Source organism: Mytilus californianus, unplaced genomic scaffold (assembly GCF_021869535.1).
Source record: "Mytilus californianus isolate M0D057914Y unplaced genomic scaffold, xbMytCali1.0.p SCAF_2, whole genome shotgun sequence".
Taxonomy (NCBI): Eukaryota; Metazoa; Mollusca; class Bivalvia; order Mytilida; family Mytilidae; genus Mytilus; species Mytilus californianus.
In genome coordinates this window covers 105,695,824-105,710,187 of record NW_026262668.1, presented here as the reverse complement: position 1 = coordinate 105,710,187, position 14,364 = coordinate 105,695,824, and the positions used below count along the sequence as shown (strand labels likewise).

Sequence of the window (14,364 nt, the reverse complement as noted above, 5' to 3'; positions counted from 1 at the left end):
ATCTATTAATGTGAAATACAATCTCAAATTCTTCATGAAAAGTACTTATATGTCTTATATCATAAACATTCTTCAGTTTTTGCATAGAAAAAGAACAATTCTGAAGATGTGAAAATATTTCCTACACAATATGACATGTGCTAAAAAATATTTATAATTAGACCAATTTGATTATGTGTTATTTGGTTTTTTAAAGGTGAATGCCAAAATATGATCCTTGATTTTCTACTTTTTTATATAAAAGACAAAAGAAAAAAGAGAATTTTAGAATTAGAGCAAACATGAAGTTTTTTTTTTAATTGTTCTTTTCAGAATTAGTATATACTTTGTACAAACCAATGAAAAAGTTCAAAAGGAATAGAAAATGAATCATTTATGGCCAAAGAGTTTAATTACGAACAATACTTGATTAAACATTTTTTAAATGTTATGTTTGTTGATACAATTGAAATATATTAATAAAGATACAATTGGATATCAATAAATTTTGAAGAATTTTGTGGCAGTGTTTCACATTAATCTTTAGCACTTTCATTTTAATTTGAATGTAGTATTTTGGGCAGATTTTATCATCATGTACATTTTAGCAGACATTCTTAAGTCATTTTTATTTCAATTTTATTTTTGTGTAGGATAGTTATTTTGGTCAATGACCATCTTCAGAAAACCATGCATGAGTGTACATATTTTTTTATTGTTACTGACGCAATGAATTTGTAACTGAAATTATACTGGCTTATATAATATCATACAGTGTTGGTAAAATTTTGGCAGAACAACGCATTTGAACCATAAACATATTTTAGGCGAAGTTTTGATAATGTGCAAAAGGAACTATGGAACGTATAAAGAATTTAAGGTATATCATAGAAAAAAATGGCAAAAGACGATATTTTTTACAGAAAAATATGCCAAAGAAATTAAAACTGTTATTGTACAGAACATACATTGTTATATAACGTTATGATGGTAATTCAGATCTCCTTGTTGATGTTGTAAACCTAAGATTATCATATCCTGAACTCATTATTTCTTCACTTAGAAAAGTTTGTCATCTTTTGCAGTTTATTTTTATTTACTCTTTTTCTTTGTTGTGAGATCAACTTTAAAAACTTATTTATTGAGTCATATTTATGATTACGTAGCTAATATTATAGAAGTATGCCCAATTATCATATGCCTACAGACCACCTTGGAATGGAACTGTCCCCTTTAATTAATTTTCTTAACTGACTTTAATTTCCTATAAGTCTAGATTTTATTTTTCTGTTTGTTTTCATAGTTTATTTGATTCATCCTCTATTCAAAATGAAAGAAGCTAGACAAGTGAACATTGATAATGAATTATAGCTTTTTTGCATCTAATTTTATTTGCAAATTTAGTTTAAAGACCTAATGCTAGCATCTTGGCTAATATTTGGTAATTCTACTAACGAAAATTGGATAATATATGCTAGCATTGAGTACAGGTCTGATTCTGTTTCAGATTGTTCCGTCATCAACGATGTACACTGGTACCCCATGTATCCAGTCCACGCTTCCCTCTTTATCTGCTCAAATGGGACAGCTACACATTTCCCAAGGCTCGGTAGGCCAATGATCGTCTTGGGCAATGCATTAACATTTAGTTATTGAATCAATCACCTCAAACTTAGAATTTGTGTTGTCCGCTTTTTATGCTGCAAGTAGAATATTAACAATATGTAAATGAAAATAAATTTTTATATTTTTTAGATAAAATTTTTTTTATCAATTTTTTATGAATTAAATGGTTAATTAACCAAGTTTGTTCTGGCTTTTCGCTTAAAAGCATGTTGTTGGAATTTTGAAGGAACTAGTTTCAAAATTTTTTCTTTCTTTTTTCCCTCATTAAAAATTATGGAAAGAATTCCACTTGCAGTTTCTCTACATTTGCTTTTGAATATCTTTTTTTATTAGTGAATATCATTGTGTAACTGTAGAGATCTGTGTTGATAGCTTGGAATGAAACATTCAAAATATTGAAATCAAAATCTGGAATGCCAAAACATGTTATTTTGTGTCCTGCTTGTCCATTGTGAGTGGAACCAAATATTATAAGAAGCATGATATTTTGTTTAAAGACTTTTAGGATTGCAGCATGAATGATTAGACAAATTTCTATACACACATCCAGTTAGTTTCAGTTACAATATAAATTTGACAAAATTGAATTTTTGTTTGTGAAATAATTTTGCTTTTCAGATTTCAAACATCTGTATCATCAAGATCTATGCAAATGTAAATAGTTGTAAATATCATGTGTGTTATTTTTGTCATATGCAAAAAATTAGGAAATTTACAAGATGACGTAGATGGGTAAACTTTTGTGTTTTGTTAAATTCCATTCTTTTACAAGGTAATAATAACTGTAATGGTTTATCTTGGTGTGATCATAGTGTGGAGAAAGTTAGATTTATCTGTTTTCCTCTGGATTTATCTGGTCTTAAAATTGATTTTAATTTTGAGTGTGAAAAAAATGCAGTTAGGAACCAAAACAAAATTATCCAAATCTAATATTCCCCAATTATTATGATTCAGATGACAAAATTCTTAAGAGAACACTTTGTAGTCTTTTTGAATAGAATAAATATTTTATAGATACATATTTCTAATAGATATTAATTTATAAATTTGTTAAGTAATTTTTACGTTTGTTGCAAAAGTATATAAAGTTTAAAAATGGTACTTAATATATTGAATTTTAGCATCTGTAAATTTTTGTTTATATTTTTTTCATCAAAGTGAAAAAATACTCAGGTTTTTTTTAAACTATATAATCTAACATGTTACAAGCATGTATAAACTATTAAATTTGTTTACATGTTGGCTTAGATTTCTATAACCTTGTTAATACTAAGTGGCTGTTGAAATGCATAGTAGAAAGTAATAGGCTATACCAAATTTAATTTGTAATTTATACCAAAATTCTATAAAACCTTGCCCTCATAAGTGATATAACAAGTTAGAAAATTATTTGTGCCGATAATGGTAGGCCAGTTTTTTATAAATTTTTTTTTTGTATCATAAAAAATCCTCACCAAAAGTGCTACCTCCAATGAACAGATCAGTTTTGTGATCGCCCGATATTATTCCTTATATTCACAATGTGTTAATATATAGCAACATATATCCACTTTTTACCAGTAAACTCTAATCCCGTAGTTATATAAAACGGTAGCAATAATCAAATCCAAGCATTTAAAAAGTGGTGCTAAGTAAAACTTTCATCTTGTGTAAACTACTTTGTTCAGCCATAGTGATACTCCTACTAATATGCATCATATTTACTTCAATTAGCCGTAGAAAATCAGGGTAAACTTGAATATTTTCTGATAAACAGTTTCTTTATTACTGTAGTTGACATTGAATATCCTTGTGGAATTATGTTAAAAACAGTTAAAAGAATAAAAAGTCACATAGAATAAATCCTATAATAGTTTTCACAAATAGTAAATGTAGAGAGAGATTCAAATTATGCTGGTGATGTGGTATTACACAAATGAATTTGGTGAATCTACTTATAGTATATATAATTTATATATATACATAAAATGTATAGCAAAAATACTTATTTATTCGGTGCAAATTATTTTAATATAAAAATTATTTAAAGCAAGTATATACGGTTAGCAGAGAAAAGATTTGTCTCTTTAAATCAATAGAAAATCCATTTTTATATGAACATATGATGTTTGAACAAATTTTAAGTTATTTTTTGACATCATGATGTTTTTTGAATATGTATTTGTTTTTCTGAACACTTTAACCTTGACATCTAGTGACCTTTCAGTATAGTGGAATTGTCCTATGTATACTATATTTTATTTCAGTTTTTGTTTGTTTTTGTTGCAGTTTTTCATGGTCTTTCTTTCTTTACCTAACTGATATTTTTTTCAGGTTTTTGATTCTTATTTATTTACATTCTACAAATGTGTAAATAGGTATTTTTGTCAAAATAGCAAAATCAGTAAATCCAAAGTTGTTCCTATTTTAATGTGTTCTTTTAAGATCTCTATGCAGTCGTTTAGATATAACTTTCATGTTATTGTTTTTCTTTAGAAATCCTGTTTATTTGGATGATGAGGTTGAAGATATTTGTTCAAGTTTTGAACATTTTTTTCTCTCAAGAAATGGCATATTCTTTACAACGCTTTGTTATGGACTGCATAAAATCTTAAAGAACGATATCTCATGTTTCAATTCATTGGTGATGGTTTATGTAAATAGTTTTTATTGTGAAGGAAATGGTGTTTTTTTTGAAAGTATGACTGATTTGGTAAAAGACCAGGAATTACATCTAGAGTAAAATGATTTCAAATAGTGCCATTCAGACAAGTTAAACTTAAGAAAAAAGAAAGGAAATCATTTGTATTTAGTCCGATTGTTTTTAAAGGCAATTCAAATGCTATATGACTAGCACACACAAACATGCACACCCACTCATACATGTAAAAGTAAATTAGAATGGTTAAGAATCAGTGTGTGCGAGTACAATTCCAGAACACCATTGCCTTTGCTGTCCTTCTGTAGTGGTAGATCAAATTTCATTAAATCATTAATTATCATATTTTTTATTTTTTATTTTAAATGCTTTATTATTTACTTGACCAAGGAATTTTTCACTTATTTTTACAAATGAAGATTGTTTATTTTTACATCGTACTGCAATGAGATAGGCGTATTTGCAGTTTTATATGTAAGCAAACAACCCTGTTTAATTTGAATTTAACTTTTGCCAAAAAAATGTGTGTTTTTTTGTTTGCTGCATAGTTACTGTATATTAGTTTTATTTTTAAATTAATATTGTATAACAATTGTGTATGGTGATAATTGCTTATTGACTAGGGTTTCAAGATAAGTCAGAAAAGAATATAATGACAAAGAAACCCTACAAGAAGGAGTGGTAATTGAGCTACAATATAGAACATTAAAAAAATATTTACATAAAAATTATCATCAAAGATTCAGATTAAACAGGAGTTGTCTGCTCTTGTTGACATTTTGTTAACAAATGACATTGTTGTCATATTGAATTCATGGAAAATAAAGTCATTTGTCAGAAAATTTGTTTTTATACTACCTGCCTTGTAAATTTGTTCAACAATCTAAGCATTAACATCCTTCATTCATTCTTGGATGTTAGAAACATACAATTAAAAGGATTTTTTAAAAGAGTTTTCAAAAGTAACTTTACTGTGACAAGAGCTAGGAAATGAATAAAAGGAAATGTGGGTTATATGTCAATGAGACAGAAACTCAATGTCACAAATAACCAAAAGACGCATAGAAACATGATTTTGGCTATATATATGGGATGGTTAATTTACCTGATAGAAAAGAAAAGATATGGGGTATCCATCCATGACACAAGACCAATATAAAAAGATGTAAGAATGATATTGAAATCCATTTCCATGGTGCGTACAACAATATTTAAGACAACAAACAAATGTTGATTGCTTAGTTTGAAACATGTGATCGATGAAATGCAAAGAATGGACCTGATATTTTAAGAATGGTAGAAGACTTGGTGTTTTTGAAGAGAAAAAAAAGATGTGTTCACTACAAAGATACTTTTATGGAAGCTGAATGTTAGAGAATATGGATACTGGAGAAATATGATTACTAGATGTCAGGTGAAAACAACAAGTACAGAATAGTGCCTGGTAAATAATGATTGGTGTTGGTTTTATTCCATATATATATATTCATATATCAGTTGAACTATGTACTCTATGCTTTGTAAAATATATATATCCGTTGCAGTAATTATATACTGATGTTTTTTTATTTATGTTTGTAAGCATGGATTGAGCTTTTATTTGCACTGCTTTCGTAGATTCTCAGTTAATTATATATCAATATAAACCAGAAATTATATATTAAATTTGAAATCATCTCATAGACAATGTGTCACGGTCATTTCCTAATTTTTTAATCTTGACCAAGAAAAATTGAATACTGCATTTATTGATATATAATGAAATATTTTTTTTTTTCATAAAATCCAAAACTTGCATACAAACAATAGCAAATGAAAGCTAACTCCGCTGTAAAGATATTTAGATGTAATTTACCAATGCTATGATGTTGATTTCAAACCAAGTGTGTATCACTATCACTAATGCTTACCCAGCACTTGTAAACAACAGATATTGTACACTCTTTGTATTTTTGTAAACTTTACACATTTTATATATACATATTGTACCTCTGTCAGATTTGTGTCAAACTTCATAAAATTTTTAGATATGAAAATGAGTGTGAAATAAAAAAAATAGCTAAAGTCTTCTACCTGTGCAAATCTTTTTGTATATGCAGTTTGACACAATGAATGAAAATTTGTGGAGTTCACAGTAGAACCTGCAGTTGTAATCAAATTAAATTACAATTAGTATATTGTGGAATGAAACATATTTTCTGCTATTATAGATGATAACATTTTCCTATTTAACATTGTATTATACTCAGTATCACAAAAATTGAAGAAGATGCTGCTAACAAATGCAGGATTACAATTTTTTTGTACTTAACATGCTTTTTCTAAGAAGTAATTCTATATTTAAACATATATCATATTAACAGAGAATTCTTTAAAAAACAATCTAGTTTAAGAGGTATGCATCTTCTTTGAAAAGTACCATATCCTTAGCAAACAGATATATTGTCAGTTTTGATTAAAATTTGAAGAAAATTTTAGATAAGGCAGAATTTTTTTGTCTATGCCTTTCCTCCAATTAAAAAATGAAAATGAAAATTGAAGAATAAATGCAGGTCAAATTTTTGATCAAATCACTGACAATTCTGTTAGAATTTAGATTTTGTAACCAAATATAATCCAGTGTGTACATGTATTATATTGGAACATATTGAAATGCATATTATACCAATTTTATTTTCATATGTTATTCTAGCATGTAGAGACAGAATAAATATTGTAAAAGTTTGAGGTGGTTTTCATATTCTATTGTCTTTTTGCTATCATTTGTAAGCATGTATGTATTTCGTAAGCAAGTTTGTATAATATATATAACCAAACTCTGATGAACATAATCTTATTTGCAAATACAGGTATTTTGACTTTTGAAATGCATATCTGCAGTGACTAAAGTTTTTTATCAGCAGGCTACATGAATTTGGTTAATTGTTTCATATTGATCTATAGCAATGTACATTTTCTTAGAAAAAAATCTGAATTTTATATTATTTAATTGAAAAGACTTAATACTTATTGAATTATTTTCCCTTCTTTTTTCAGTACCTTACTGGAAACGCTGCTTACCAATTCCCATATGGTTCTAACTCAGCTGGAGCCGGAGCTTTCTTACAACCTCTACAATTAGACGTGAGTGCACTCAAGGTCTCTAAACTGTTTTATCAGTTAGGCCAATTGTCTATATTTTTTGTTTATTAAGAAAGAATTATTATGAATGATGGGATATCAATTTGACCTTGGTTTTTCTATTCATTAATAGACTAATAGTTAATAGATTAACACAATGCAATTCTTCATTGATTCGGTTGTGTGAAAGTCTTAATTCAGAAATACAGGAACTTTTAAGTATTCAGAAACTGAAAATTTGAGTCCCAGGAATGCTGATTATTGTCTGCTTAAGGTCAAAATTTTGGAAAGCCACAATATGAAATTGAATGTTTTATTTAATTTTATGACCAAATGATAATGCATCTATACTAAAGTTTTAAAATGTTCGATTTTCCAGACAGTTGAATGCTTTGAACTGATTACGTTCTTTAAGATATGAAAAGGTAATACAGTTGGTCAAGGGATTTTAAAATAAAAAAAATGAAAGTCAAAGCAAGGACATAACTTGTCTTTCTACTGAATTCCTTCTTCCAAATACCATTGCTGTATGAACTATGCAAAACAACATGGAAAAATGTGAACGAATTCAAATTTACAATGACAATAGTGATAATTACAAATGTATTACAATGAAAATTTACAAACTAACTATGTATACAATAGAATAGACTTATTGATGTGTTGTAACATAAACTTGTAATCTACAGGAACATGGTTTAACCACAGAGGATGCCTTACAGCAACATTATCAAATCTTTACATCTCAACCTTCAACGTAAGTAGTACAATATTTACCCTCTTTCTCACTTATGAACACTTTTACAACATACTTGACATCAGCATCTTCAACATAGACAGAAATGTATTTACCCTCTAATCTAATCACAAAAACTAAAACAAAAACATAAGCAAGTCTTGAGATTTTAAATTGCATAACACAAACTTTATTACCATAGTATGTTTACATTTAATCTTAATCACAAACAAGAAGACAAAAACATGACCAAGTCTACATTCAGTAACAGAATAAACTTATTTAATAGTTATAGGATAAAGCAATGTGATCTAAAGACCCTTTCTTATATCTGAGAAAGTAGTGTTTAGGGTCAATCAAAACAGCTGTTTCCCAACAACAAACTCTGTTCAAGTCCAAGTCTCGTTATTGTCAAGTAATGGTTAGAAATTCTGCCAACAGCATTGTATGTTTTATTTTCTTTTGTACAGATTCACATCATGATGAACCAAAGTGCCACAAGACAACCAAAAGAACAACAGCAATGTTTACAGCAATGGCTTCCCCTTTATGTTACAACAAAAACATCTTTATTCACAAACGCTACCTCATGAAAATTGTCATCCTTTTTTAAAATCCTTCTGTTTTGCATTGCAGCTACTCAAACATTTTTCATAGATTTACAAGTAGTATTTTTATTTTTGTTTTCTGTTATTGTCTTGCTTATTAAAACCAGCTTAAATGAATCTTCTAGACTTTAAGTCACAATTCAACCATAAAATTTTGTCTCTTCTTTCTTGTAACAACTAGGTGCTAGAATCATTCTTTTTGTTTGAAATGTTAAAAATGCATATTCAAACAGTTGAGAAAATGTTTTTACTGTATAAAGGGACAAAATATTATGAGCGTCTTTTTTGATTTGTAATAAATGTTGTTGGTTTACAAACTAAAATTTAGTAAATGATTGGAACAGTGTGATTTACAGCCTAGAATTCTTGGTATCTATATACCCTATTTGTTATAAACATTGTAGACTGTTGATATTTTTATGCAAATAGAAGTACATTAGATATAGGAAAAAGTAGAGTAGCCATTTAAAAGTGAATAGAAAATGGCTAAATGTCTTTGTGAATAGAACAAATATTAAAAGATACATGTTTCTTATAGTAATATAGTTAAATTGACTTCTAAAGGACCAATGGCGCTATTCATTATGTTTGTTTGTTGAAAAAAGTTCTTCCAGTTTTCTATGTGTCAGTATGATATCAAATTAAAAGTATATAAAGATCAAATACATTTGTCATTTTGTAAATTGTAAATTACATTAAATTTGAAAGTTTGTCCATGAATAATAATTAATATTGAGTTGTAAACAAATTCTGTGTACTTATTTTTTCATTGCTCTTTCAAAATAGAAACAAAAATACTTAGCATAATACCAAAGATCTGTTTTGCTATTTAAAATGTCTTGTTTCTCAGGTTATAGCACTTAAAAAAGGTAACTGTACAATTACTTTTGTACAGAATAAACCTATTTGATTAGGACACCAACTTAAGTTTAAATAATGTTAGTATAGATTGTTTATTTTGGAGAAAATGTTATGTCAAACTAGCAGCTTAAGATTGAATATTAATGCAATATAGTTGAACAACCAACAAGAGACCCATCAAGAAAAAGGAAAAAATGCTTCCACTGGGCATCAACATTAAATAATGGCCTGAGAAGTAAAACATTTTTAGCAGCGATGTGGCTATCCCGGTACAGAACTTAATCAGAAAATTTATATTCTTTCATTGTTTGTACTTAAATGATTCTAAGAAAAATCAAAATCAAGCCTTCTTCATGAATGAATTGTTTTGTTTGAATTATCATAAGTTAATTGCAGGGCATTTAAAAATTTAGAAGTAACCATAATATAAATTTTTTTTTTTTTACTTAAAACTGTTTTTAAAATAGACCTAGTTGTATACCTATGCTCGTGATAATATAAAGGGCATTACCCGTGATATATTTATAAAAAGATGTCAAATTTGAACATTTTACTTTAAAAATTCAACTTTCAGGCTACTTAAAGTAGCTTTACAATGAACAATTAAAAAACTATTAAAGTTCAAGATTTTAATTTATTTTCAAAGCCTTATACATTTTAGTTGCAAAATGCAACAATTATTTGAGTGAACAAAAGGTGTGAAATATTATTAGTGGTGCACATGGTGCAGGAGGCAGATGTAAATAAAAACTGGGAGAATTGAAAAATTGTATATAGTAACAAATTAATAATCATCTTTTTCAAGATCAATTATTGGTTTTTTTTATTATTATTTTATTGCTTTTTAGTTCTTTAATTTGATATTGATGAATTGTTTAAATGTTTGTTATAAATCATATTGTGAATTTTATTATTTTTAATATTTTTAAATATTGTTTAGTTATGTCATTGAAATTGAATTTGATGCATGGTAGTGCATCGTTCATTACAGGTTTTAACCTTGAAGCGTATCTGAATTCAAAGCACTGCTTCCTCATTCACTATCCTTGTCTGCAGTACCTACAGTGTATGTTATGCTGTAAGTTAACCTGACTCTAGAAGCCATATGATCTTCATCTATTTGCCTTATATATCTTTTCTGTCAAGTTACAAACCCAGTCTTCATCTTTAAATCTGCATCTAAATGAAAACCATAGTAGAGGCAATTCTGTATTCTAATTGGATGATTTTCAAAAATTCTTCTCTATTGAAGCATCACATGAAGTCTGACTTTTGGATATTTAGTGTGCATTTATCTTTAATCGGGCAGCAAACTTGGCAGCTGCATACCAGGTAAATAACATGCACAAATCAATCTATGGAAACAAATTCATATTGATTAAAAATTTGAAAATTTGAAATCAAATTATTCTAAAGTTGGATATTTTTGTTGATAAAACTACAGCAATATAGATTTAACTACCACAAATGTTTGGTGTTATAGAGAAAAACTACCTCCGAATTCACATAAAACAAAATAACTCACTGCCTTTATGTTTCAATCAAGATGAACATTTTATTGCTTTGCTTTATCTTCCTTTTCTAATGAACTGGTATTTTTTTTTTTATCTTAAGTGCAACTCTTCTTAAATTGTTAGATGGATTTCCAAGAAGTTTAAAAATATTAATAGGTAATACATCAGTCATATGGCGATAAATCATGAGGCTTTGGTCAGACTTTTTAAAGAGAGAATTGAGTATAACATCAGTCATATGGCGATAAATCATGAGGCTTTGGTCAGACTTTTTAAAGAGAGAATTGAGTATAACATCAGTCATATGGCGATAAATCATGAGGCTTTGGTCAGACTTTTTAAAGAGAGAATTGAGTATAACATCAGTCATATGGCGATAAATCATGAGGCTTTGGTCAGACTTTTTAAAGAGAGAATTGAGTATAACATCAGTCATATGGCGATAAATCATGAGGCTTTGGTCAGACTTTTTAAAGAGAGAATTTAGTATAACATCTTGCAGCAGGAGTATAATTTTGTGGGCCTGCATGCATAACCTACAATTTTATACAAATAGAAGCTTAGTTATGCAGAAATCAGTATGTGGAAGAAAAAAAAATGTTAGAAAATGAACTTCTAAAATTGTACAGTCATTCAGAATTGTTTATCCTATGTTGATTTGTATGCTGTAAAGAAATTTAGTGCTTGGTAGATATGATAGTTTGTAGATAATTGTTTCATCCAGGTCATATTTTGTTTTTTCATGATTATTATATGTTGGTTCACCATTTCAGTCTATCTTAACATATTCTTCAGTGTTGGAGTTTCAAATTATTTTTGTTTATATTAAGAGTTTCACAGTTGAAGTTAAAACCATAACTCTTTGGCTATTACACTTCTGATGAAAAGGATTGTTTTGTTTGCACTCAACACCAATGTATACCAATCCCCCAAATAAAAAAGAAAATTAAAAAAAGAATACAGAATTTTCACTTAGTTCAAATTAAAAAGCAGAAACCTTACATAAAACAATGAGAGTAATATTATTAACTTACGGTTATCAAAAAATTTCATTTTATTTTATCAAGACCTGAAGCTATGGAAATGTTGTAAACCAGAGGCATTTACTCTGTAACAGGTCTAACTTTGGGAGGATTGGTTTGTGTAATAATAAGCAATACAATATTTTTAAGATTCACACTGCAGCATGGTAATGGCAAGCTTTTTCATTGCTCAGGGTAAGGTGGGATGTCCTCACTGTATTGATGATACCTCAGGTGATGGAATACTCAATTAGTCTGTAGGTTTAGTTGCTTCTTATACTTTTGGTGAGGACCTAAGTAAAGAGAAAAAACATCACACCTCATGCTGATAGTGAAATACTTAAGTTTATATTATAGTAGAGCTTTGATTCTCTAAAACACAAATGATCATCAAAATCTGTTCAATATGAAAATAAGAGGATGTATGATTTCCAAATAAGTTTCGTTATTGGATCTATAGCATAGAATTTACCCTGCAAAAAGCTAAAAAAAAAAAAGTGTTCTAGAAATCCAAATGTCTGCTAAATATTATTTTATAGTAATGTACAACCATTAATGTTAGTTAATACTTAAATTAAATTTTATTTATGAAATTCTAACTGAATTATTTTCATTATATACAATGTTTTAAGACAAAATGGTGAACCATTAATCTCATTGTTATTGATATTTTGAAATGTTTATTATTGATGATTACTGGGGAGAGTTTATATGAGTAGGGATTCCTATTTGAATATTTTACATTTTATTATTTGCATATTTGTTTTTATTTTACATAACAATTTATAATTCAATTGTAATTACCTCACAATTTTTTCTTTTGAAAAACGCAATTAATGCCAGGTTATTCATTTTCAGACCTAAATAGAAAATACAGAATCAGTTCTGTTCTTTTTCAATTTCCTCCAAGACAAATTATATGTATGTAAACACTTTTTACTGTTCACCAATTTAAAGAAAGTTTATTTTCTAAATATTTTATACAGCAATATTTTAAATGTAGTCGATTCTACAAAATTTTTTGTCAAAACCATTTATTCCCCATATTGTATTATATTCAATTTTTCTGTGTAATACATCAAAAACTTGAATCATTTTGTAGAAATAAAGTCAGAACTAATTTTTGTATGACTAATAATGGCAGCACTGTCAGTCATATCAATAGCACAAAACTTAATACAGACATTCAAAATTAGAGAAAGAAGTTTTAAGACACTTAGTTTAGGAATCTGCCCCACTTTGTCACATATAATACCACTGTGTGGTACTAAGCATGTGGAAACAGTGTACTTTTGTACAAATATTTTGTTTTCAGTGTGTTTAAAATCATTTGCATGCAAATTAATTCCACTCACTTTTATCTGCCTTTTATTGATTTTCATGTCCGAGATTGTTCATATGCAAAATATTTTTAGTGAAGATATTCATAAGTTTTTATTGGAGTTGTATAAAAGTCATCTTTTTTACAGTGCTTAGTTTAGGTTACATGTAAATAATGCTCTTTCATTTAAATTTTAAAGAATGAATAACATGGAGAGGTTTATTTTAAGTCTTGATAAGTAACTTTGTAGTACTGATTTTTTCAGTAAAAACCATGCAATACATTGTAACATCAAGCTCAATAAATGATTTGGTATACCACTGATAACCTTTTTGTTAAACTTAAATGCACATTTGTCGTTTAACAATTAATCCACCACTCCATGTTTTTCCTTCATCATTGATGCCATGAATGATGGAGACCAAGAATCATTCTTTTTCTGCTTGTTTGATTTATGAAAGATTTTTAAAATCATTCTGAAAAAATATCATCACAATGGAATAAATGACTTCATCTAAAAATGTGTTTTCAAATTATTTGCCAAAAAACACAATATGTATACCTTGGTAATACTTCCTCTTCACACATCATTGTCTATGTATAGACCATTCCCGAAGACGTCTCTGTAAAAGATTGTCATCTCACATTATTGTCTCGCCATTGGGTAATGTCTTGGTAGTTAATACTTAGATATTACTTTTCAGGTACAGCAATGACAGCAGTGTTAACAATTTGCAGATAACTTACATATCCCCACTTTACTCTAGAAAAACAAAAAAATGTACAGAGGTTATTATTGATTAAGTTTTCAGATGGTCATTGTTCACTGGCCACGTTTGCATGCAGCAAGGGTCAGGTCAAGTTTTCAGGATGAGGTCTGTTCCTTAAATGCCAATGAAGTTGGGTCTACACTATTTGATAAAAGGATTGGTTGATATA

At 28.1% G+C, this 14,364-nt stretch overlaps 1 protein-coding gene across 18 annotated transcripts in view; it reads left to right on the top strand.

The window, feature by feature from the left end:
• The window catches only part of LOC127728530 (RNA-binding motif, single-stranded-interacting protein 1-like), a 138,559-nt gene extending 124,613 nt beyond the window's left edge, over nt 1–13,946 (top strand). For all 18 annotated transcript variants that reach the window (XM_052235957.1, XM_052235955.1, XM_052235954.1 and 15 more), the window contains 3 exons: nt 7,280–7,366; nt 8,053–8,120; nt 8,570–13,946. In XM_052235957.1, coding sequence (XP_052091917.1) covers nt 7,280–7,366; nt 8,053–8,120; nt 8,570–8,582 — 168 coding nt within the window. In that variant the 3' untranslated portion in view covers nt 8,583–13,946. The remainder of the gene's footprint in view (nt 1–7,279; nt 7,367–8,052; nt 8,121–8,569) is intronic.
• The last annotated feature ends 418 nt before the right edge of the window (nt 13,947–14,364 follow it).